This window comes from Channa argus, chromosome 11 (genome assembly GCF_033026475.1).
Source record: "Channa argus isolate prfri chromosome 11, Channa argus male v1.0, whole genome shotgun sequence".
Lineage (NCBI taxonomy): Eukaryota > Metazoa > Chordata > Actinopteri > Anabantiformes > Channidae > Channa > Channa argus.
This window is the reverse complement of record NC_090207.1, coordinates 23,852,147-23,879,453: the sequence shown is the minus strand read 5'-3', so window position 1 is coordinate 23,879,453 and position 27,307 is coordinate 23,852,147. Positions and strand designations below refer to the sequence as shown.

Genomic DNA, 27,307 nt, shown 5'->3' with positions numbered 1-27,307 from the left:
TCAGCTGACGCATTTCATCTCCTCATAATTATTCCACACGCTGTGTCTTGATCATCATGATGACAGAGGAAGAGAGGTGAGAAGAGAATGAGGAAAGATGACCGGCAGAAAGAGAGAGCAAGCTGTGTGCATTCATGCAAAGACTGTGAATTGAATTAATTTGGCGCTGGATCTCAGCCAGGAAGAAGGAAGAGGCAGAGTGGGAGACAGAGAGGAGACTGTGGATATAAGAGGAGGAAGAAAGTGTCTTTCTAAAATTATAAGTGCATTTGCAGATGCTCTTAAAAATTCAGTCCTACACCTTAGCACCAACCACCATTTCAAGGGGGACCTAGGTTTTATTTTTGTTTTTTTTTTGTTGGGGGGGGCTTATTGTTGTTTTAACAGTGCAAAGACACCCTTCATTGCCTAATTAAAACACAAAGATAAAGTTTGATATGTTAGGAAATGCACTTTACCTAATTCCCATGAGCTACAGTAGGTAACCACGTACACAACTGTAACAACTGAGACCCTGCAACGTTTATGTCTACCAGTTATACATTGTGGGACTTCTGAGGCTCTCCAATTAATAATTATCTTGTTTAATCTGTACTAAAACATCTAATAAAGACAAATCACAGTTTTTCACGGCTATTTCTTCATGGAGTCTCTGGTGGTTGCCAGGTAACTGTTTCTGGCAAAGAAACAAGGTTAACTTTGTCATTCAACATTCAAGAAAGTGATCATTTCCTCAGGTATGAAACTTTAAGTGTTTCTTAAAAAAAACTTATGCTTAATAATTTTTCAACAAAGTGCAATATCTCAAAAATAGCATTACCTACCACCTTTGTCTCCACTAACCTGTCAAGCTGCAGTTTGCAAGCATGTCTGTCCAGATTCATATTCTTCTCAGTTCATCCATTAGTGGATGTAACAGAATTCCCTCCAGACAAGAAACAGAGTTGATGAGAAGGGGAGAGACATCAAAATGACCTGCTTATGCAAATTGTAATCACTGGAGTCAACATTTGTGACTGATGTAGTGAAATTTCCTCCAAGTGCTCCTCAGGTATTGTGTTTACAAGAATGGGACGGGTGTAAAATTCACAGTTCACATTTTAGGCCTTAATCCTCAATTAGCTATTTTGCCAGACCTGCTCTTTTTGGTTGGGGATTCACATGGCAAGTGACATGCATCCAGCTCCAGTGACAAAACCGTCACGCAGTTGCGCATTTAACTGAAATGTGAGCAGTGTATGCACAACAAGGACAAATTTGTTCTTTGTCAAATCCTGCTTGGTTATGATTCTCCTTCCAGTTTGGTTTAAACAGAAGCTTTTCCACGAACAACAAATGTGGAAAAAGATGACACAATATGATGACAACAGGCAATATGAACATGTGCCGCTGAGAATTAAAACAAAGAAATCCATTTAGCTATTCTCTCTTCCAGTTTGCTCAAGGACAATTAGGAACAGCCATCAGTAGACAAAGTCAGCTTTATTGACAAGAACAGTAGTGCTGATACAAGGCAGGAGCTACGGGGAAGCTCAATACAGTGCATAACTCAGATACAAAAACTGTCAGAGTAGCTTTTCATTCAATTTGTAATCCCTATAGTTGTCCCTTTAAAAGATGAAGGAATAAAAAGTTTAGTTTAAAAATGGAATAGACTGAAGTCCCCTGGTTAAGAGACTAACGTGTAAACCGAGTTATTTTATTTTATTTTTTAAGTTACATCATACAGTAGAGTACAAAACATGCATCCCATGTTAATTCCACTACACTGAATTCACAAAATCAAATTCAAATCATAATGAAAAGAATTAATACACAAACTGTATACATCCGTCACAGACGCTACACGCAAGACATACTTGGCTATTCCTATTTCTCAGACACTGAAAAACATCTTTTCAAGCTACCATTAATTTACACACTAAATAGTACTGTCCTCTGACTATTGGGCTATTTTCAAAACAGCCTGAGGTAAGCTTTAGCACATGAGACATAGCTCAATTTCAAAGGCTAAAAAAAAGAATAATTTCATGAGATAATGCCATAAACCTTAGAATAGCAACACAAACAAAATCATTTTTCCCCCCCTAAAAACGGCCAATGTTCCATTTTGTTCCTTCAAATTTAGCTGTAAACAAATTTAAAGTGCCAAAGTACTTTAGATCGTTTTAGCTGACAAAATTGAGCTTTTAAAAGAGGTTTAAATTACATTAAATAGTGCAACAACTCAACAAATTACAATGACAGAAAAAAAAAAAAGGCAAAATATTCAAAAGGCAAAGAAGAGATCACTCAGTGTCCTCTTTTTTGCTTGCGGCCAACGTCTACCTCGTCCAGCCCCGTAGCTGATCTGGACTGCTGCATTTCTCTGAGCTGAGCGTGTGTGCGAGGCGGCTGCTTCTTAAGCTTCTCCAAATGAATGTCAATGGGGTCAAGTTCAGGCTCAGAGGCAGGGACGGGTAGATAGCCGCCGTCCCTCGGCAGGCACATACACCAGCCGGCGCCCGACAGGTCCAGCTCATTGTACTGAAACTGGACCTTCTTCACCTTGAAGTCTACCATGTCAGCCGACTCGCTCATGTCCACCAGCAGGTTCCAGAAGATGCAGCTAAGGACAATCCCCAGCAGCTGCAGGGGGACAGGGAGACGTGTTCATACAATCGCCGTCAGTGCATCTAGAGTTCATCTAGATGATTGTTTTATGAATCAACTCAATGTCATTAGTGACATGACATGCCCCCCAAAAACCCCCCAAAGATAAATGACATGACTTTCCAATCATCAAATTCAATCGTCAATTCATGTTTTGTCACTGACTTATTCATCAGTCAATGAATCATTTCACCCTGTGAGAGTAAGTATATGCAGAGGGAAGAGAATAAAAGAAAACTATGCGTATTTCAGCCATGAACTTATAAACACTGAGGCAAAACTTTTTATATTTGAGCCATGTTGCCATGTGGAAGATAAAGAGTCCATTGTTCAGAAAACTAAACTATCAACAGCTTGAATCAATTATTTCAAATTCTTTAGTGAATTTCAGATAAATTCAGCAGGATTCCAATTCCATGTTTTATTGCTTATTATAAAGTGTAACAACTAAACATTTGAAATTTGCTACAGCTGTGTCTATCATCCCTGACTGGCTGTCTCTCCATAGCAACAGTAGTAAAGGCTCATGGATACTGCAGTTATCAGAGTATTCTATGATGCCCACCTGACAGATGTTGAAATAATAGAAATGAGTTACTTCCCATTTGGCAACTGCACTGGTTGTTCTTCCCTGTTCAGGTAATACAGATGATAAGCCTTTGCTGTATACAATGAGATTCCCTGGGATTGTCCAAAGAATACTATGCTGCATCTAGGTAGCAGAGGGGGAGGTTCTTGGTTCTTGGTTCAAACTAGTGAGCCACCTGAGGGCTTTGTGTGAAGTTTACGCTAAAGTTTAGTCCAAAGACATGCAGATTAGTGTTAGACCCCCATTACATTGTCCGTTTAAAGCCACCATGCCATTCTGTACGAGAGGTGCAATATGAGGCTGGCATCATTTGTCAAACAAATTACGTTACTATTCATTTTCAAATGGAGACGTGTCATTCAGTGGAAAAGTGTGACTGGCTGATGTGTTTTTGAGAACAATGGAGGTGCGTAGAGACTGCCTCTGTCGAGTTTTGTGCCTCATCTAGCTCAACTAAACTGTGGTGGGTCTCTTTGTAGAAACCAACTAACGTCTTGCATTACATGGCTTTCAAGCGTCAGTGATGACGAACATAATCTTCACCACCGAATAGTTCTATTAATGCACAAGCAAATGTTACATTACAGCTCTCATCACAGCTCTGCTGGCGTTCTTGTCCTTTTACACAACTTTAATGGACTTGAATGATAAGGGGCTTATGCTTTCTCACAAAGTTTAATGGAAGCTACGACTTTGGTCTAAGGGCTTGCAGCTTCTACTCAGCGTTGATCCGTCACTATTGCACTTTTAAATGTTCATAGTTTAATTACGTTGGTGCTGGCTATCGTTATTTCTAAAGTGAAACTTGCTGTTGTGCCTGCGTCTAGACTCTTTCAGTGGTGAGTCCGAAGCCCATAAATTGTTTAGGTCTGATTAAATCCTTTAATATTTGTAGAAGGAAGCTGTTAAAAAAAATGTGCCAAGTCACTGGCTGTTGATGTGTAAATACGTATATAATTAGCATTTGTTTTCTAACGCTGCTGTGCAACATGTCGGGTGTAAGATGTCTTCCATAAGTGGTTGTTTCTGTTATTTCCCTCTGCCTAATATTGACCTCCACCTCATTTCAGGCTACGAAAAATCCAGTTTATGGCACAGAAACAGGCTGACAAGCAAACGAATGCCAGTAGGGAAGATTGAATGTTAGTCTCTTAATGGCGATAGACAGCTATCGTTTAAGTTGTACTGATTGAGTCACATCAAAAGCTCGTGATTTTCCAAACACAGGTACTGGTAACATTTCAGTAGCTATATTTTATGCATTAATTAGGGCTTATAATTATTTGGGGGCTCTAATGAAATAGGAACCTATGATTTTCAATTTAAAAATGTGCTTCTTTATTTCACTCAATGAACTTATGACATATTGTGGGTCATGTATTGTGAATTAAACTGATCAGACCCAAGCTAGTGGGGTGTTTGTGTTACTACACTGCTTCTATTAACGCTGTGTGTGAAAAAAAGCTGAGCCTCAACACAATGAAATAAATGACCAGAGCGCAATATTAAAGAATACAAATATTTCTATTGTCACGCAATATATATTGTCCTGTTGCACCATTATTTCGCCAAAGTCACACTGCTGTTGTGTACAGAAACACTTATGTGCAGGTTGTAGACACTGAAAGACTCAAGCAAGTAATTAATATGTGTTAACCAAGTCAAAAACAAGGACAAAAAAGATTTTTCTACTCCCAGACAGCAGAGGTGTTAGCACATTAAGAGTAGGTGTTATTTTTAAATTGGACTAAATATCTTGTGGCTTGTACGTGCTACAGTTTATTTTGGAGCAATGATGCTGGAGGGACCCACCGCTATTTATGCAGCTGTTTAGAAAAGCAATTATTGTAATTGCTGTTCTCTGGTGACGTCTAAATTTATGCATGGCAAGATTTGTGGACATTTTAATGCGTTGGAGACAAATTCAGATTTTCCTAACTGTTTAAAGTAAATCAAACTTTGAAACAAGTTTTTGAAAATGTTACACTACAATCGATTCAGCTCAGGCCAAGCGTCTGGAGGCAGCGCATCACTTTTTTTATGCAGCAGAGAAAACTTGAATTATTTGCCCGGAGAAAATGTAAATGTGAATTAGCTCTCAAATACCAAAGCCGGGCGGAAAGGGGAAACCGTTGGAAAGAATTCAGTTTAATTGAGTTCATGCTGTGAGGTTTGAACTACCTGTGGAAGGCCAATAGCGCAGCAGAGAGCAACGGTTATTCCAACGTTGTCGCTCATCCAGAGGTTCACTGCATGGATGCAGCCTCGCACGTGGATCACCTCATGCAGGGTTTCACGCTGATACACAGACCGGAGGAAGACAACAAAAAGAACTTTTCAACTTAAACTGTTGAATAAAACACGACTGCCTCCTGACATCTTTGCTGCAAAAACCAACCAGGACCAAATCATCTGTCAAACTGCCAGGAACCACTGTGGTAACATATGGAAGAGAAAATAACGATAAACTCTCTTTTCCATGTATTGATAGGACAGTGGCAAACAACAACAACAAAAAAATTACATTCCATGGCCGGATTTTTGCAGAAAACCACTATAGTCACAAAAATATAAATAAATAAATGAATAAGACACTGTATGTTTAATAGGGGGGTGAGCAATAAAAGATAATTATGGAATGATTTCCCTATCGTCATTCAATGGCACATTTTTCTATTTGAAAGCCGACTTTAATGATTTTTATGCATTCAGTTTTACTCTACTTGCTCTACCTCAAACCCTCCTCCTCACACTCAGGTGGTGCTGTGCCCTTAGGAAACTTCTGCTCTTGGCTCTCTTGGATGCTCGCACTCAGATTTTTTGTTTTCTTGCGGACAAACAATGAGTGAACATAGAGGAGAAGCTTAATGTTGCCGTTTTACATTCCCGGAGTTGTACAAGCTGCTATAAAGGAGTACAAACATAAATCATCTGACATTTATGACTTTGGTTGAGATCAGGTTATATTTAATGATCGTTTATCCAGGAAAAAAAATTATTGGGAAAAACAGTTCTTTCACGTTTCTTGCCACATCTCCAGAAAATCTTTCCCACTGAAAATCTGGTGTTGGAAAAGAGTCTTGTACTGGGGTTAATACAGTAATATTACATACTTTTCCTGCATTTTAACAAGGTTTCTTTGTATTAAGAAAACACAATTAATAGAATCCATTCGTTTAAAACTGCATTATGTAATGAGCATTTATAGATGTTATCATACCTCTAATCATATGCTGCATCTGCAGTGCAATTGAAATCCTAAATACAAAAAAGTAAAACAATTAGCTAAAGTAATCTACAATAAGCAGTGGTTTCTCTTACCTGTTGATCTAGAGTCTTGTATCCACATAGAGTGTTGATGACCTCTCCCACCTGTCCAAAGTTAACATTTAGAAATTCAGACACTAGAATTTACCAAGCTAAGACGGTCACAGACACCACAGGGACAAGCGTAATAGCACGGCTCCTCACAAGGGCGTGTACCTGTCCCCTGCCAACCAAAGGGCGACAGGTCTGACAGGTAGGAGAACTAATAACAGAAGAAAAAAAAAAACCTAGCCAATGTTCAGCCTCTTTAATTCACTTCTCTATATCTTGTGTCCAAGTATTAGATAATTCTCTGAATGTCTCTCAGCACCGCTCCTCTGCTTCCAGGAAGGCTCCAACTTTGTGGATGGTTTCTGGCATTATCAAACAGGGCCATCTGCTGCAGGCCTTTATCATCACTGATACTGTCAGGACAACATGCTATTAGCATGTGCCAATTAACTGTGTGAGTTGTTTACTCTGAAGTGTGTACTTATCTGTGCAAGCAGTGAGAGGTGATCCCATCCTATATTATTATTCTACTCTGTGCATGCTGTCTGTCTCATTATTGTCTCGCAAACAAACGTTCACAGACTTTCTGTGGTCCAGATTTAATGGCCAACTACCTGTGTGAAAAGGTGGCTAATGAATGTATGCAGTGTGAATATTCAGTTCAGAAAATGTCCATTACAGCAGGTAGAGTCAATTGTGTGCTTGAGATCTGCCTTAAAAAAATGTCATTAACATTTCTCATTACTGCCTTTTATTTCTGGTCGACTCTTAGTTTTGTTAGTGTTCACGATGACTTGTAAGCTTAAATTGGTGCTGGAAAGACAATTGAAAGACAGAGAAGCTGAGATATCTGACATTTCCATTCCACTGAGTTAACATGACCTTTCTTTGGTTTGATTTTGTTGTCTTCACCTGCAGCAGCCACCTTTACCCCATCTCGACGCCTATCAAAGCCAACACACTGCAGGCGTCTCCAAGGAAACACCAAAAGCTGACATTACTGCTGTAAATCCCGAGAACTTCTGCTGCCGCTGTTTGAGTGACAGCAAATGTTTTGATTTGGCCAGTTCACACATTGTTCAACATCATAAATCTAATTAATCAAATGAATGTAATAAATATTGCCTAGCCCTAAAACGGCTGGTGCAACAGTTTGCTCAGTGTGTGTCACCGGCACTCACCTTGCGAACACAACAGGTATATGGAACCCCACAGGCTAGTGGGCCAGTACCATTGCAAAAATGATACTGGTTAACGCCCCAGTCCTTATACTCGTCCCCTCCACAACAGTAAAACTAGAAAACAAAACAGTAAGAAGATGAAGACGTTAGCATCCGGCACAAAATGTGAAACTACAAGATGAAAAGAGCCACTAAGTTACAGTGTGCGATCCATAGCTCTATTTCACCTCAGAGGTGCCAGGACCAGAGCTCCCTCACCATGATGCCTCCTCAATGTGGCACAAATAAAGCATCGCCACCTTTCTACAGCTTGAAGGTCTAACAGACAGGCATCACACACACCACTTCATCATTTAAATGGTGTAAAGAAAAAGCTCCCTGGACTCGTTTTTTTAGAAGATCAAAATGATGGAGAGTGGCCATCATTGATCCAGCTACTGGAACTACTAAAATGTGTGATCACATTATGGGTCCTAGCAGGTTTTTGAAATGATAATGTACCAAAAGAGTTGTTATGGACAGTTCTTGTAAGGGGCACTTTGGTACAAAAACAAACATAATGTTGGAGAAAATAGTACAAATATCGTAAACTAGTAAACATTGCTGCTGATTGCTGTGGCCTAAAATGTCTGATTTCTTGATTTCGTGACAGTGTCTCTAAAATAACAATTGTGATGCATGCTGCAAGTTTTATTTGACGTTTTAAACTGAGAGGTCGCAAAGAATTCACAGGGGATTGGTTCAAGTAATTGTTGTGATAACAGCATCGCAAATTATTGGAGGGACTGAAAAATAAACAATACAAAAACCAACATGTCATCTGTGATATAAAAAGGAACAGCTCAGTGCTAAGGTGACAGGATTAAAATGGAGGACAATAAACATATGGAAAATGTAGATAAGTCTACATTAAAGCTCTAGCTGGTAGAACCGAAAATTTTCTATTCATCACAAAAATATCATTGTATACAAATATCAGTGTACAAAAATAAGTGCCCAACGCTTTTAAGATTAGAACCGTTGTTATATATATCATCATCCAACCTTTTGTTGCACGTAGTCCAAGATGTTTTTGAAGTCCAGATCATCATAGTAGTGTTTGATTCCCTCTCGTATACTGCTCTGAAACAAGGCAGATGTCTAGATACAATGGAGAAAAGCAGAAACACACACGAGTGGTGGCCACTGTCATCAGCACAGACAAATATGATGTCAGAAAAAAAAAAATAATAATCAAACCAAACAGAGCAGTGGTAGTGATCTTGATGGCGGCTGGAAAGTCTAGGTAATACAGACATGAACAGAGTGTGCTCACAAGTGACACGGGGCTGTTTACCTTCTTTTCAAAGATGAGAGCCGTGATGAGCCCACAAGCCTGAAGCAGCAGCAGCACACAGAGAACACAGAGAAACTGTGGGAGAAAGACAAAATTATAAGTGCAGCAACATACTAAGAATATTACATTATTAATAAAGTTTTTTCGGGGGCCAAAATGTTCTAAAACTGGCCAACGCTGGCTCAGCTGCTTATTCGATTGCTCCTTTTTTGGCAAAGACATGAAGCATAACATACATAAATCAATCCCAAAGCCACTGGTGGAGCCCAAAAAATACATTCTTTTTAAATTTAGTTTCAATTTAAATTCCAAATAAACCTGATCAAATGACAATCCTTGAGCAAATCTTGCACTGATGTGATACTGATTTTCTTTGCTAAACAGATAATATGAAACTTTATGTCAACCATACCCTGGTATCACTGCTGTATCATCGTGTCCTGTCATAGGAAATGCAATCGTTTCCTAAAACTAACTAACACCAAATCAGAAAAAATACAAAATGCTGTCACCAGGGTTTTAAAAACACCCCAAGGGAAATAAACCACATCATGTTAAATCTTTGGTGGCCTATACTAGATACCTGAGAGTTTTCAGTTGGATTTTTTTTCTGCTTGTTCTTTAAGCTCGTCAGTGAGGGTGATTGGAGCTTTGCTGCCTGAACCCCTCAGCTGCAGTGCAATAATGTGAAGAACTTGCTGACCAAAAAAATGTTGCATGTTAAATTCTTTCAGTAGAATCTGCATTTCTACAAGCACAATTTGTTTCAGAATGAATTCAGTTACCATATTATCAGGTGATTGGTTGTAGGTGCTTCAAAGTGCAATGTGAAGCTTTGTCATTGACTCTTTATTTTAAGCTATCCAGTATTAAATAATAGACACTGGGGCAAATACACTTATAAAATGTTTGCCGACATGTTTTATAATGATATGGCAATTTGTCAAAAACCTGTTGCTAACATGCAAATATCAGCACCTGAAGAAGCATGAGGTCTATATTTCTCCTCGGTATGAAACAACCTCCTCACCCTCCTCATCAAAGCATTAAGAGACATCACTGGCTTCCATTTTCATTGGTAACTTTTAATCCCCTTTTTCATTTGGTGTTACTTAGTTGAAGCCAATTAGATAGTTGCATAGCAACAATAATAATATATCCCTGCTCTCTTTGAGCTCTTTTCCTGGTGTTGGAAAAACCACCAGCTGTGCTTTTGAATTTGCTATCCTAAGTAATCACAGGTTAAAATGTTTGGTGAACTACTGCAACTGTAACTCTAAACACAAATCTAACTTTAGAGGTTCATTTATGTACATTCTTTTATTTTTTTGTAGATGTACTTATATGTATAATTTTGTTCAATTTGCAATTACAACTATTTTGTAATTCAGGCCCTGCAAATTAAACTACATAAGAACTGTAATTAGCTAAAATGTTACCCTCAAATACGTAGCTGTACCCACCCACCCTCTTCTCCAATATCCATACCATGTGCAAAAGAGTCTTATTGTCCCTGAGAGATCCAACCATTCCCACAACAGACACAGTGAACATCACCAAGCCCAGCAGGATGAGCACAACGGCAGGAGCCAGGAAAAGACCCTCCAGGGTTCGATTCTTTTGCCTTTCCACTTCAGCATAGACCCCCACACACAGTACACAAAGACCCATTAGCTGTGGTGGTGGGACAGAAAGACAGGGTTCATGAGATAAAAAACACAGACAATATTCAGTATAAGAAAAAAAATAACAAAGTCCTTTGAATAAAGTTCATTATCTTAAATTTTTGGGGATAACACATTTGTTTAAGACAGGGTGATCACTTTCATTGGTTTTAAACACAAAATTTGCTTAAGCACATGTTTTTTGTTTGTTCCTTGTTGAGAATTATTAGGTTCATGATGCCAATTTATCCAAATTGGCATCAATTCAAAGCATGGACTAGGTTGGGTTTATTAGTGGTTTGTGCTTTTGTGACATGATTTGGAAACGCATACACCTAACGTCACACAGTTAACTTTGCAGCATTGAAGGTCCCAAGGAACACAGAGGGCTCCATCATCCATAAATAGAAGAAGTTTGGAACCACTAGGACTCTCCCTAGAGCGGGCCGCCTGGCCAAACTGAGCAATGGAGATAGTAGGGCCTTGGTGAGGGAGGTGAGCAAAAACCTGATGGTCACTCTGAAAGGGCTCCAGCATTTCTCTGTGGAGAGAGGAGAACCTTCCAGAAGAAAAACCATCTCTGCTGCACTCCACCAATCAGGCCTTTATGGTAGAGTGGTCAGGCAGAAACCACTCCTCAGTAAAAGGCACGTGACAGCCTGAGAGTCCTTCAGAAGGGCTATGAGAAACAAAATCCTCCGGTCTGATGAAACAAAGATGGAACTCTTTGGCCTGAATGCCAAATGTCATGTCTGGAGGAAACCAGTCACTGCTCACCACCTGGCCAATACCATCCCTACAGTAAAGCATGATGGTGGCAGCATCATGCTGTGGGGATGTTTTTCAGCAGCGGGAACTGGGAGAGTAGTCAGGATTGAGGGAAAGATGAATGCAGCAATGTACAAAAACATTCTTGAACCTGTTCCAGAGCGCTCTGGACCTCAGACTGGGGCGACAGTTCATCTTTCAACAGAACAACAACCCTATGCACACAGCCAAGGTAACAAAGGAATGGCTACAGGAAAACTCTGTGAGTGTCCTGAGCGGCCCAGCCAGAGCCCAGATTGAACATCTCTGGAGAGATCTGAAAATGGCTGTGCAGAGACGCTCCCCATCCAACCTGATGAAGCTTGAGAGGCACTGCAAAGAAGAATGGGAGAAACTGCCCAAAAATAGGTTTGCCAAGCTTATTGGTTCATCCTCAAAAAGACTGGAGGCTGTAATTGGTGATAAAGGTGTTTCAACAAAGTATTAAGCAAAGGTGGTGAATATTTATGTACATGTGAGTTTTTTGTTTTTTATTTTTACTAAATTTGCCAAGATTTCAAAGAAACTTCTTTCACGCTGTCGTTGTGGGGTATTGTTTTAAGAATTTAAAGGAAAATAATGAATTTAATCTATTTTGGAATAAGACATGACAAAATGTGGAAAATTAAGTGCTGGGAATACTTTACGGATGCACTTTCTGTATTTAGTTGTTTTAGAATTTCTTTGGGAACAATCATTTTGCAGGGGTGCCAAGGGCAAGATGGTAACATCAGCATAAAAATGTGCATTAGATTGCTGAAGTATAAAGCAACATCATAATAATGTTTCCTATAAATAAACATTATTACAGTATAAAGCTTTAGGCCCAATACTGATCTCTGAGAAACACCATCTGGGATAGCAGGAAAAGTTTGAACTGTACCAGACATATAATTTGTACCAGTTATTTGTATAATTACTACCACATTTTGTGGTGTAACCAAAAAAGGTAAATAAAAAGCAGCAATGACCAGGTGCAACAGAGTTCATTTAATGTGAATATAGATTCATTGGCACCACTTGACTTTATTCTTAATTTGGTTTTAACAAGTTTCATTTTTGGATCAAACCAAATCACAGTGGGATTAAAATGTTGCACCCATACAGTAACACGTCCAAAACTTTAGATATTTTGGGACGGCATCATGTAAGAGCAATGGCCATGAACTTATTTTACAATTAAATTTCCTGTGTGGCTCACACACGGAATCCGGGGTCATTTCATTATGTTGCAGTGTTCCACAAAAATTGCTGAAATTAGTGATATTTTAGGCCCTTTTTTTATTTTTTATTTTTTATTTTTTTACACATTGAGGTTTAGATACTTCTGTTACACATGTGGTGCACAGCCTTGCTAGTAGTGATTTACATAATGACCTGTGAAGTAATTTTATTTATTTATTTTTCCTTTCTGCTTATCCCGCGAGTTCAGGGTCGCCGTGTAATCCTATAATTTATTAATGATACAACAACAAAGATTGTGTTTTCAGCAAAGATTGAAAGTGTTTTATTATATTATATGAAACTATTGGATTGTCAAACTTAATGCATTCATACTTAAGTTGTATTCTCCCTGATGCTGGTTAAATTTCAGCTAATTCCATCTTCTTTAAATGCACCACTGGGTAGTTCAGCTTTGTGGTTTTCTCAACTTGGGCGTCTGACTCTTAAGGGCTCAAAAGCAATATTGTAGGGTCATGACATTTTAAATTGGTTAAGAACAAGTAATTTTACATGTAGCTAAAAAAGAGACGTAATACATAGTGTTTGCTTCCCTGATATTGATTTGCAATTTGAAAAAGAGGCAATCTGCCTTAAGAGTAGGATCCATCTACTTCAACTACTTTTATTGCTCACAACCCTCCATAAAACAATAGATACATTTGGCTTGGTTCCCACTTCCCATGTCAGCCCTTTTACCATCACTGCTGACAGCAGAGTTTGTAAGGGGGGCAATGAAGGCCGAGGGTGAGTCATCTTCACTCCTCATCAGCCTGGTACAATATTCACTTACCTGTCCAGCATTTAAAGTAGCTGCTTATTCCTAAACCAACCCAACATGTTTTATTAGGTATGTGTAGCTTAATTCAAAAAACTAGATGTATGAACTGAGGGAAATACTTAAACATAAGGCTCGGTGTCATCTGTGCTGGAATCTGTGCCTCACCTTGGAGACCCCCATTCACTACTGCTTTGACTCAACTTTGTTTATTTGGAAAAAATGTGAGTTTGTTCACCTAACACTGTTAAAAGTTACCATTCAATTAAACTTCGAAGGCAGCAAATAGCTACAATAAATGCTCTGAACATTTAAAAAAAAAAAAAAAAAAAACTGAGTTAGGAATGATTAACTATGGGAGAACACTTAACATGGTGATATGCTTAAGAAAACCTTTTAGCTTGTAAGTAGGCATCAGAGATACAGCTATATTAAAATAACAATAATATGTCGTTTATATGATTTATCTTAATCGTGCTGAATGTGAATTGATACAAGAGTGTTTTTAGCCTGCTTGCAATTTCTGTCGGCAAAGCTGTTTACGCACAGTGTTGTCCCTTTAACTGGATCCAACGCCCTGCACCACGGTGCTGTTCGTTAGCCACAGACCCGCCGTGTATTGTTTGCACTCAAGCTGCAACTGGTGACATCTCATAATTTAGATTTCAGTATTAGAGCGCCGTTAACGTTTGTATTAAACAGGGAATTATTATAGAAAAGTGCCCAGGGTCTAAAGGAGCCATGTCTATGTTGTAAGCTAACCCTTCCCCGGCTAACTATTATTCAACAGAATACCACGCCAAATTCCATTAACAATATGGCAATTTAATGTAATATTACTCCACATTAAATACGATTAAAGAGTTGTAATCACGATTTATATAGTTATATGATCACTTAAATCTGGTTAATGCGCCATGTGATATATACAAACAAGGTGATTCATTCAATAATGTCACGTTAACCCTGCCTCACGCTGTCATGGTATTTAAAAAGAAGACCACTGGAATCTGAGGCGTTTCGCTGCTTTTAAAATAAAACTTCAAACAAAACGTCAGAGGAGGATTTTTGGCCAATATGCCGATTGACACAGTAGATCGTAAATAAGCACAACACGATTGAAAGAATGTTCTAAAAAGCCAATACGTCCCTGGAGCAGCAGAGTCATCTAAACGCATTCGTTTTGAATGACGTTTGGATACAAGCAGACTGTTGCGGTACAGATTAAGTTACTATGGCACAGAGAATGCTGATGTTAATATTAAGATCAGATACTTACCGAGAACAGCATTGAGTAGACATTTAAGGTAAATTTGATGAAGTAGTAGAAGTGGTTGGTTTTTCTCATTTCAGAGTAGGACGGCATGGCTGCTTTAGCTTACGTTATAAAGCTAGCTGGCTATCTAGCTAGCTATTCTTCGTTAACTTCAAATTATATCAACTCTGATATCAATGAAAAAATGTTAATGAAATTAAGAACGCTTTGTGGAAAGCTAGTTAAATTCTTAAACTATCAGCTATCTTTTTTTTTTTTCACATACTAATATAATTTTGGATAACCACCAAGACAAAACCACTTCCGTACGCTGGCCAGTGCACGCTTTGTTTTGACTCTGTTCTTAAAGGCGCAGCGCGCACAACCTCAGTGACTTAACTGCTAATGTTACAGTGATTTGCGATCTGCTCTCAGTGTTTCCCATGAATGAAAATGAAACTATTACAAGATGAACCAATTAAAATTTCAAAAGGAAACCTGTATTGCAATAGTGATGTCAAAAGTAGAAATGCATTCCAGCAAGGTAGCTGTGAAACTGCCTTAGAAAGTGAATTTGCCTTTGTCAAAAAAAAAAAAAAGACACCAACCTTACAATGACGCCCTAACTTTGCCATAGTAGCAACAAAATAATAAGTACATTTTAAAATTTCAATTGAAATCTGAATTCAGATTGCCATTTTGTTGACGTGTACTTTACATATAAGTAGCTCTTCATAATCCAATTAACAAAAGTTTTTTTGTTTTTGTTTTTAGATCCTGTTATTCCTGTTGCAGAAAGCAATGTGAATGTCACCATTTGTATTAAAATTCTTCTTGACTGTGACACTTTCTGATGACTTCTTGCAAATTACATTAGGCACTGTGAGATTAATTTTTCTCACCTGAGATGAGATGAGATGGAAGTAGCAGACTGCATTTTTCTATTGCAAGTGCAAAAAAAAAATAAATAAATAAAAAAATTGAATAAAATTGAAAAAATAATCTCCAGCTCAGAATGACACACTATTATTACTTTACAAATAACAGGGATAAAATACAAAATCATCTTGCAAGCAATTGCCACTCTATCCTAAATAGTTTTATCATATTATTATATGTCCTACAGCAGTTGCAGGTATCATCATTAAAAATGATGATACCTGCCCTGATTTGTGTCCCAGCAGCACTATTTCACAGATCACTCCTCATTTTTAGCCATCAGATAACATTTTTTAAGCACAGTGGATCTGATGGCTCCCATCTTTGCAGTTTCTTAGATGTCCCCTACCAATGTATGGAGTGTTTTCTCCAATCTCTGCCTCTGATGCTGCGCTCACAGCTCCGAATATCTGGCTCATGACTCATCAAGAGAAAGAAGGCCAGCTTTGATCAGGTGTTTTCAAGTTTCTGACAATAGGATCTCAGTGGAGTGACAGTGTCAGGAAAGGCAAGGCACCATTGTCCATGCAGCTGCCAGTTTGTCACTGTGTCATGAAGGCCTGTGAACAACATTCTTGAACTTTCCTGAAAGCAATATGTTTCCTGGAAATAGCAGCATCTGAAACCTCTTCATTGTGCACCTGTTCAGTATCAGAAATAGGCAGAGTTTCGAGTTGTCTCTCAGGATCTTCATTTTCACTTTTTACACAGTCATTTTACAGTGTGTGTGGGTGTGTGTGTGTGTTTATGTGTGTGTTTTGTGTGTGTGTGCACTAAATGCCTTTCAGGAGAGACTGCCTCAAAGTGTGCAAACACCATCTCTGATACTCGGTTCATAGAGGTTGAAAGAACTGAAAGAATACCATCCACTAAATAGCTAAAGGTTGATGAGCACTCCGGCACACGTTCCCACCTATTCGAGCTAATAGTCTCATTGTCCAAGATTAAATGAATTGCTATATTGAAGGCAAACATATCACATAAAAAGACACTTATCTTGCTGGTATGTGTCTCATTGATGTGTGCCTGCCTTCACCTCATGGAGTAATAATATAAAGGACATCATAGAATAAGGTATGAGAGGTATGTTATGAGATTAATTTTCAGATTTTTTGAAACTTTCTTCAAAAAATTTTTCTTCATGGGGCCTAAAGAAAATGTAGAAGTGCGTCTTTAGTTATTTAGTTCTACATAAATGCTTTACTTACTACAGAAACATACTTTTACAAACCACTGGGGGTAAATATGAGCTTATTGTATTTAACCTTTTAACATGTTTCACTTTTGCAGAAAGAATTATTCTCTGTTCTCTCTCTGGAAGTTTGGCTGAGTTGTTATAGTGCACACTTCCTCTAGTTTCAATAAAGAGCAGGACAGGATTATTCTAAAGGCCAGCTACCTGGACAGCTGCTCAGTGGATGAGCCAGAGCCTGTAAGGCACCAGTCAGCCACACACAGTTCGCTTTGTTAAAGCTTAAAGTTGTCACTGTTTTAAAAAGTAACTTAATGTGGAAATGTGGTGTCAGAGGCTGTTGTGACTCAGCGAACAGCCTGGCAGCATTGCAGCGATATTCCCCTCTAGATGGTGGGATCCTCACTGTGTTTGGGTGGGTGGCTGTTTGCACATGCATCCTAATATAAAGCATGTTGAGTTTACTTCTAACCAAATGTTGCACATAAATAAAATTGCTATGCACTGATTACTTCATAGCTTAATGAAAAGCAGCCTGGTGCCTGGATGATGCCATGCTGACATACTTTATTTTTCTAACAGCATGTAAATCATCAAGGCCTTTTCCTTCTTATAGCTCCTGAGAACCATCTTACATGTGCACATATTCCATTTTCTAGTAACATTCTTCCATATTTCAGTCTCACTATTCCTCTTTATCTCATTGTTTTCCTCTGCCTTCCTCTCACCTTCTTTCTCTGGAGTCGACTGCTGGTCTAGGGGACATCAATGTGGACTTAACTACTACGATGACCAATGACTGCTCTGTCACTGTGGCAATTAACACACAATTCTTTGTACCTAAAATAACTTTCCATCCTCTCAGGGGCCTTTGTCCCTCTCTATAAACGTCTGATGGTTTAGGCTACTGCTGCAATAAAAGCATAAACCGACAAATCGTCTTAAAACACTACTCAGCTGATGTTCAAGTCTCAGTTCTGCCCCATTTCCATGTTTCATTTACAGTATGTTCTTGACTTCACCACAGCAATAATGTTTTCAGTAACCTTAATGAATAAGGTTGAAACCACCTTAAATACTAACTGACCCTCTGGGGGTCCTGTCCAGCTATGTTCTGGCAGATGGTTAACCACTATCAGTGAGCATAGTTAGTATCATGCTTTTTTTATTTCTTCTGAGGATTCCTACCATCTGGCACTTCTCATCCAGAGCGAGACGCGCGCCTGCCCTCCTGCTCACAAGTTTCCCCTCAGCACTCTATCCTTTGGGACCTGAGACGTTTCTGTCTTTGGCTGCTTGAATCACACAGTCATGACTGTAATCAAGAGTTGGATGATGGACACAATGACAAAAAGGAAAAATCACTATATAAAGAATAAACCAAATAATATATCAGTTTACATGTATTCACAGGAGGCAGTATTTAGAGCCTGGATTGTCTTAATGAAGAACTGCAAAGGTGAATGAAATAAATATATATTCCATCTATTGTCATTATGACCTATAGAGTTGACAAAGATATAGTTGTAGATAGATTTGTCACAATCTGCCTGTTTGCTGCTCTCATTATGTATTATGCTGCTTTTGCTATATGGCTGGCTGGTGTTATTGTGATCAGCCGAGACTTTCCAACATTTAAGGCGAGGGATGTTCAACCTTCACAACTTTTGGAAGCAAAAACAGAAATGAGCTTTCCATCGCATTTATAACTAAAAATAAATGACGAACGACAATTCTTGTTCATACCTGATGACAGAAGGAGAAAAAGGCTTTTAGCCTCAGCAGCCTTGGGAACATCTTGATAGAACTGGATTATACTGTATCCCCGGGAATGATGAAGTAAACAACTTGTCGTCTTAATCAACCTCATTTGCACCCCCCTTGTTCTTCTCTCAGCTGTGACTTGATCAAAGTAACTCTTTAAATTACACAGGATGACTTGGCACATTTAAAAACATATTAATAAAGCTCTTTATAAAAACGCTTATTGATTCTGATTGATTTGTTACAATGTTATGATTGTGAACAAGTTGCATGTATTTTTTTACATTTTCACTTAGATCCATCTCAACAACTTGATGTACAAATTCCATTTTCAGAAAAGTATAAATAGAAAAGAAAAGTGGCTTTAAGTGATTTGCGAATCAGTTCTTTGTCTTTTTATTTACATTTTGCACTGCATCCTAATGTTTTTGGAATAAGGTTTTTATTCTTGATTAGCACTTTGTCTGCTAGTTTTGAAATTAAATTCTATAATAGATCTATTTTGCAGATTGCAGTGGGGTTATTTGATTTTAAATCTTGACAATAGTATACTTTCACACTTTAACTTATTTACTGAATTTCCACAGATTTCAGTTTGATTGAGTGATTTCATTTAAATGGTGTCAGCCCAGGACAACCACGCTGATGCAGTCTGTCAAAACTCAGTTGTTTTATAGGAAACTAGAAGGAAAATTGATTTGACCTCAGTATAATTTGGTTTTCTCTGCACCGACCTTGCTGGAAAGACGACTGTGTTAACAGTTAATAGACTGATGGAGTGGAATGAGCTGAATGAGAGAAGATGATAGATACAGTATATAGATTTAAGTGTGGCATTTAGATGATCTGTCTTCTACAGTAAAAATGTAACTTGACTAATTATTTTCTTTAATTTAATCTTAAACAAAACCATTTCATAGTCACATTGTCTCAGCCCTGTTATTTCCTGTTATTCCATCTCATCTAAAGAAAATTTGTACGAGTGTGGTGACCTCCTGGTTTTCTGCTCGGAGGCACAATGCATCCAACCACATGACATTCTGTGAGTAAATCTGGGAAGGTTATAGCGAGTGTCAAGTCCCTCTTGGTTCAATTTGTCCTATGTCTCTACAGCAACAAATAAAGGCAACAAATAAAGTTTCTCCAGTATCCTAAAAGCCGTACAAAGTCAGTTATAGTTGCAACAGTTTGACACAGAATCCAAATATAAAAGTAAGCATTTACTGTATGTTTGTAGCCACTTTAGAAACAGAGCTCAAGGGATATTGACAGTTCAGCTCTATCAGTCAGCTGGTGAACGACACTGAAACATCTAAATAACTACCAGAGGAGGAATCTTGCTCACCTTGGAGATTGTGTTTCCAGTGTGATACATTTTGGAATACGTTTGATGATCAAAATGTAAATGTGTCCAGTATTTTCTTTTGTGATCAAACAATTCAAACAATGAAATCGCTGAAAGACGGCAAACATGCAGTACAGCTTCACAGATATTTAATCTTGTTTAAACAGGTGCCACACAAACAGGGAAACACTTTACTAAGATTTTGAACACAATGATAAATTGTTGCTGATATTTTTAGCATCCATAAAATACAATAAAAGTAAGCAAAGATACAGGACTGAAGCAGAGTGTTATTGGCATAGCTTTACAGCTTATTGTGACTGACCTGGTTATTTCATGGCTACAGCTGTGCAGCACAACTATGATGAAAAATGCTGTGTGTGCTGCAGTTTGGAATTGCCAACCTTGTTAGCTTCTCATTTTCTGAACTTTGTTCTCCACCATGGAGCTCTGACACTTGTGATGGAGAGGACAGACTGTTTCTCCCATGAGAAAAACAATGTCCTTGCACAGAGATGCAGAATTGCCACAACTGGACACCATTGATCATTGAATTATCTTTGGAGAAGACAACATGTTTGATTAGTATATCGCTAGGGTCATTAGGCAGCTGCTGACCTGGGTGGGAGACAGTTCTGTGACATCCTGTGAGAAGCTGAATTACAGGAGGGAGGGGAACATCCAAGAGGCAGTACTTGACATCTACAGAGGGTGAAACCACTGTCACAGGCTCCATCATCGAGCATAAGCCTGTTGACATTTCTGTCACAGATTTATAAGTGCAATGCTTGTATTTATGCTGTCTGAAAATTTCTATCAGCAAATATTTTTTTGGTGCCGAAATGTGGACAGAACTAAAACGTGGAGAGTTCAGAGTCACGCAACAACTTCATGGAAATTCAGCTGTCGGAGTTGTCATGGACCAAAGTGTTTGTCGAGGAGTAATTCTGACTTGATAACACTCAAAGAAGGACAAAATAGTGTGAAATGTCAAGCCAATCGGGGGAAGAGTTGTTGAGCTATCACTGTCAGGATCAAAGTGTTGGACAAACAGATGGAGAGAAGGACTGACTCACTGACAGAGTGTATCTGTGTTCTTATCCTTTTTTAATGACAGAAATCAAACCAGAATCTGCTCCTTGGTTTTTTTTTTCAAGTAAGCCTTTGTCAAGTCACCAACACACAATAGGTCCTATAAGGTTCGCTATACTTGGCATGAACACAGAGCAAGCTTGCATGAATCAGTAGCCTGCAGTGTGATGAGCTGTGAAGAGAGAGGCAGAAAATAGTGGAGTGTCAAAGATGGGAATTGCATGATTTGTTTATGACAGTAAATTATGGTCTCAAAGCAAGAAAAACGATGTGTGAGATTCTCTGGGTGGGATAATAGTGTAGCTGCAGTGTTTCCAGCAGGGAATTTACAATGGCTGTTTCCTACTTTGGGCCATTTGTAGGTGCTGCGGTTTTAACTTTACACTGTGAATTGCAAATAGGAAAGAATGTGAAATCAACAGAAGATATATTAGTTTATGCTGTTAGACATATGCATATAGTAGAGGCTGAGACATGTGGCATTGGCAAAATCAATTACCGTTCATCCTGAGGGGACTATGAATATTCAACTAATTTCATGGCCTCAATCCAGAAGTTGTTGAGACACCCGAGAGTGAATAGGATTCAACCTTTGGGAACCACAAATATCTGTCCAAAATTTCATTGCTGTCCCCTTGGTAGATATTTCATTTTCGAGTGAAGCAGCGGACAACCCGATATACCCTCAGCCAACAGGCAGGCCCTGCTGTTCATAAAGCCTCCATGGCAGCAAAGCTTAAATGCAATACAGTTGAAATTGCTCCCCACACACCTCAGTATGTGAAGTGGGTGTGAGGTAGATTCATTCAACTATTCACACTCCAGTCTTTTAGTGCCAAGGAGTCTGATGGCAAGCCCGGTACTTTTAATGAGCTCATTCATCTTCTCGTGGCCCTTTTCAAAGTCGACTGCTGCAAATGCAGGCATTCAGATTTGAGCCAGAAACATGGCTCGGATATACCATATGTATAGGTAAACAAAAAAATAAATGCGGTGGGGGACAGTCCTCCTCTCTGATATCTCTTGTAGTTGTCCAGTACTTACTGTGCAGATGTACAGTAAATTATTAAAAAAGCCTGATTAGCACATTATCAGGTGCTGCAGAGTCACTGAGGATGTGTTGGCTACAGAGTATTATAATAACACCTGGCTTTTACTGTGAAATGTGTAAAGCAGCCTTCTGAAAAATGTCACCTGTTGACATGATGTGAAGCAGCCCACCTCCAAATACAAAGTCTTGATTGTGAAGACCACAAGAGGGGGCAGTGAGTGGGAATACGGGGACCAGGGTGGTAGCTCATGACAACACCATGATCAAAGGAACTGGATTTCTTGAGTTGCATTTAGAGATAAAATATGTTGACGATGGATGGTTCTTAGCTATAACATTATTGTTGTTATGATTATACCTTTTCCTGAGTGAATGGTTCATTATTCGCCTAGTTGTGTGTTTTGTGTTATTGTCAATAAAATAATTATGAGCGGTTTATATCAGATTAGAGGTATCGAGGCATGGTAATCCCGCTGGTTTCCCCCATGCTGTCTGAATCGGATGGAATGAATAACGCTCCCAGGTTCATCCATAATCATAATTACAGAGGCTGCCCATTGGACGGGTGCGCAGCGACTCGCTCCTTAAACCGGTCTGCAGCCGCTCAGTTTGAGCAGAGGAGCAGGAGGAGATGCACGGAGCAGCGGAGAGAGAGGGAAGGCGGCGCAGAGCACTTCTACATGTGTGACCAGTTCAGGGGAACGCACATTAGTTTGTGTGCGGTCATGTGCGTAAAAGTCGCGTTTTCGTCTTTACGCTCGGGGAAGACTTTAAAATATATATAGTTACTGAAGTTTCCAAATCAAGTGGAATTCCTAAATTTATTATTTTCAAAAGTTAGGTATTGCAGTAACCAGTCTGCAGACTACATATATGTTCATTATCGAATGAGCGTGAGGCAGTGACGCTTTTAAAACTTTTGCTCACTTTGTCTGTGGCAGGGGATCCTTCACTTTGTTATATCATGATTTGGGTTTATTGATTTGCTGTGAGCGTCAGTCTTAAACATTCAAATGGATCCGCTATTTAATTCCACCAGTGTGCCAAACTGGACCAACAGCTCCAACACCACTAACAACCGGACCGATTACTGGAACCAATTCGTGCAGCCAGTTTGGAGAATCGTCCTCTGGGCCATTGCCTACAGTTGTATAGTTATCGTGTCGGTGGTAGGTAATGTTACAGTGATCTGGATTATTATGGCGCATAAACGCATGAGGACCGTCACCAACTATTTTCTGCTGAACCTGGCGTTCGCCGAAGCCTCCATGTCCGCCTTCAACACGGTGATCAACTTCACCTACGCCGTGCACAACGAGTGGTACTTCGGACTGGTCTACTGCCGCTTCCACAACTTCTTTCCGATCGCGGCTGTTTTTGCCAGCATCTATTCAATGACTGCCATAGCTCTGGACAGGTAAGTGCGAGCTCTAGCGTGTATTTGGTGTAAAAGCAGAGGACAAACAAGTGGTAGCCTGCATTGGAAAATATGCAAAAACATTTGCATCATGCATCAGCCGTAATTAATGGTTTATTTTAAATAATCAATAATCAACACATGAATATTCTATACATCTACCACTGTTGCCACATAAAAACAAAGGTATGGTCACATAGTCATTTGTATTAGAGAGATAAAAAAACTTTATTTGATACTGCTGTGACATCACTTCGTTGAAGGTTGTTGAAGCCGGGTGCGCATTCTGCAGCACTTTCTCTACAAAAACCAACCTTTGATTCCGTTGGTTTCTTAATAGCTACACGTTGAAAGTGTAATGAGGACCCTTCATTTCATATGTTTAGGGAGGATGCGTGCAGATGAGCGAGAGAGTGGAACAAGCCACAGTTCTTCATTACTTTGTGGATCAAATCCTAAAAACCCCTTGTGAAAGGCAGCTACACAATGTACACATCATCTGCTTTTATCTCCCCATGTCATGCTTTGTACTGGAACGGCTCAGCTGAGACAAAATTGGGGGTTTGGGAGATTTATGCCTTCATATCTGAGCCTTAATAGGGTGGTTTTCTGTGACGAGGAGGCAGAATTAAAACTAGATCCATAAAACCCTGTGCTGCTGTTGTATACCTGATTATGGACCTATGTAGTGATGGGGTGGTGTTGTTCCATGATCAGAATGTATGTCTGTCCATTAGTAGAGTGGTATGTAGGTGAGTGTGTGCATGTGTCAGTGGATGTATGTGTCACACAATCTCACACACACATACACACAAAGCTGTTGCCTACCAGTGTGAGCCTTACCTTGTCGATACCTGTGCCTGTTAGACGGCGGATAAATACTTGTAATTCCTCTTTCAACAAAAGAGCAATGAACTTGACCTTTTCTCAAATTCAGCTTTAGACAGCCAGAGAAAGCGAGAATGAAATAGGCATCTTAGGATGGTGACAGGCCACATGCATGACATGCTCTCATTTTACTTATTCCTAGTTTGCCATTCAGAAGTAGATTTGTTTGTTTTTTTTTTACCTGACCCCTGGTTATGCAACACAAAAATATTACAGTTATTATTATTATTAAAACCTCGTAAAGAAGCCTTAAATCCGCATAGATGGTATCATGCTTTTGTAGCTGTGGTATATAAGGTATTTTTGAAATTTTGACAGTGTCAAGGATGATAGTGGTGAAGTATAAGAAAGAGATTCTCACTGTGACCCATCACTTGCAGTCGTTTCTCACTGCATCACTTTAGGGGGGCTGCGACTGACAAGACATTTTCTGCATCTCCATCATTGCTGCGATGATTCCTGGGGTGTTCTCTAGTACTGTACAAGCCATTGATCAGCAGTGTAGCTGAGTGCTGATGCCAGCATGCTGGGTCTGATTCTGATTGTATGGAGGTAATTGAGAAAAAGATATATATTTCTTGATATATATACCTCAACTCATCCCACACTCCACAGTGATTCCTGCAAAAACATTTTTGTATTATTTATTTTCTATTGATGTTGTCTTGCAGTGACTTTACTTGTTAAAATGTGTTTTTATATGTGGTAAAGACTAAAGTAGTCCTCACCACATGTGCAATACAAGCAAATACATTTACATATACAATACCAGCAAAAGTTCATCATCTCATTAGTTCTGTTCATAATCATAATCATCATTCTTCACTGGATGGGTTATTCTACTCACTCGGGACACATGCTGTTTGCATCAGCTGTTTATTCTAAGTTCAAATTTAAGAACATAAATTTATAAGATTTACACATCACTGAATTCAAACTGGTTCATTTGAGCTACATGATAACGTTATCAGTGTTATTGTAAACCATTATGCAATATATATATCACATATTCACATTAAAACACATCTTTCAATAAGATTACATTACAATGTTGCACTAATTCAGGGCACCTTTAGTCTTAGTTTTACCAATTTTTAGTTTCAGATCTGCTACTTTTATTCTGTTCATGTGCTCAAATTGTGAATAGGCCACTCGATGCAATATTACTTTTTGCTCACGCTATCAGTAATTATCACTTGGACTAATTTTCTTTAGAAATGTCACTGATGATGGTGCTTGATGATGATGATGGGAATTGAATGATGGACCAAAGCTGTTACAATTTATCCAGAATGTCACCAACATTTTAAAATGCATTAAGTAGTTTTTTAAACCAAAAACTAAACAAAACAAAGGATCACCAGTATATGAGTAGGGTTCACCGGGAAGCTGAGTGAAGATTTGGACCAGATGGTGGCGTTTAGGGTTATCTGGGCCCCAACAATGACTGAGCCAAATATAATGGCAAACATTCCTTCATCGTCCCAAGTAACAAAAATGTCAAGGAGCGTATAAAAAGTTAAGTAAATTAAAACAATGAAAAGTACATATGTGCAAAGGTTTGCATCTCCCTTAAAAATGATTAAAAACACATTTTTCATACTAGCTGAATTTTCATTCAACATTATGTTGGTGAATAAATTCTTTGTTTGACTGTTTTCCCCATTTCTAAAAAAAGGGGATGGAAACCTTTGCGCCCAGTTGTAAATCTCTTCAAGTAGTGCTTAACTGCAAAACTGAATCATTTGTACGTTAAACGTACTTCCAATCAGAAATGGGTGCATTTCGATTTTTTTCTATTAGATGCGTTTTTAGTTGAAATGGGTCGTACATAATATTAGGAAGTGAATGTGAGTTTGACTGCTAACACTGATCGTGTGTGTACCTTTATAATGTGGAGGATATGGATATGTGTGAATTTATCACTCAAGCCAGAACATTTTCAGCTCACCTGTGTGCTTGCATCATTTTGCTCCCTCTTTGCATTCATATTGCCTCTAAAATTGACTTTGCATTCTGTGTGAATGGCCTGTGGAGACACATTTACACTACAGGAACTTTTAGAGAACAATACATCTTTTGGGGAAATTAATTCCACCAGAGAACCCAGTGTCTAATTTATGTAGTCTTACACCACGAACAAAGTCCCTGGTAGGTTGGTAGCACTTTTTGGATCTAGGAACCATCAGGACAAAGCTCTGCTGTGCTAAATGTCATTGTTTAGTTAAATACTGCCCAGCATTTTTACACACCTGGCATTTTAAGAAATCTGCTGGAGACTTGATAAGGAACTCTGTGTTGCACTTTTAATATGTCTACTGTTGCACTTTCACTTCAAGATGGCTCCTAGACATGGGTTTCTGTGAAAAAGAAGCACCAGGCACTTGACTTGGGCCTTACGTTCTTGAATGTTCTGTTCTTATCATCTGTCTGTTTTTCTTCCTGGGGGACACGCTTCACTTCCATAGGTTATTGATTACAGAAAATTGATTGCTGGATATTTTTATTAGTGACAATGTAGCACAGTGCAGAGCTGAGGGTGTGAATGAGATTCATTAATGTCTCATTTGGTCAATTCCGCCTCCATTTAGTTCCGGTTGTCTCTGTAGCTGCCACTAATGCAGTAGCTGCTCTTTGTTCTTCGTGTGAATCACTGATCATCACTTTCCTATATGTTCAGTCTTAGTGGATCTTGAACTCATCAGTTCATAGCTTGGTTTGAAATTACAGACCGTGAACGTTCACAATAAGGTAGCGGGGAGGCATAACTATGCATTTTCAAGGGCCCATTTGTGTTAAGTGACTCTTGATTAAGATG

The 27,307-nt window shown here is 38.9% G+C and overlaps 2 protein-coding genes across 3 annotated transcripts in view; one reads left to right on the top strand and one right to left on the bottom strand.

The window, feature by feature from the left end:
- Window positions 1-1,463: 1,463 nt before the first annotated feature.
- Window positions 1,464-15,169, bottom strand: zgc:110329 (uncharacterized protein LOC550500 homolog). Of its 2 annotated transcripts, XM_067521963.1 has the most exons (8): window positions 14,826-15,167; window positions 10,565-10,750; window positions 9,077-9,151; window positions 8,785-8,880; window positions 7,741-7,854; window positions 6,563-6,613; window positions 5,423-5,539; window positions 1,464-2,628 (listed from the first exon to the last, which is right to left on the bottom strand). In XM_067521963.1, the coding sequence occupies exons 1-8, from the start codon at window positions 14,910-14,912 to the stop codon at window positions 2,293-2,295; spliced, it is 1,062 nt and encodes a 353-aa protein (XP_067378064.1). In that variant the 5' UTR covers window positions 14,913-15,167; the 3' UTR covers window positions 1,464-2,292. The 2 variants fall into 2 exon arrangements, with proteins under 2 accessions (XP_067378064.1, XP_067378065.1); XM_067521964.1 differs by lacking the exon at window positions 10,565-10,750 and having other exon boundaries at window positions 14,826-15,169.
- A 7,605-nt stretch (window positions 15,170-22,774) lies between these two features.
- tacr1a (tachykinin receptor 1a) overlaps window positions 22,775-27,307 on the top strand; it is a 48,341-nt gene continuing 43,808 nt past the window's right edge. Inside the window, exon 1 of the mRNA XM_067522087.1 lies at window positions 22,775-23,601. Within this exon, the coding sequence (XP_067378188.1) occupies window positions 23,198-23,601 (404 nt within the window). The 5' untranslated portion in view covers window positions 22,775-23,197. The remainder of the gene's footprint in view (window positions 23,602-27,307) is intronic.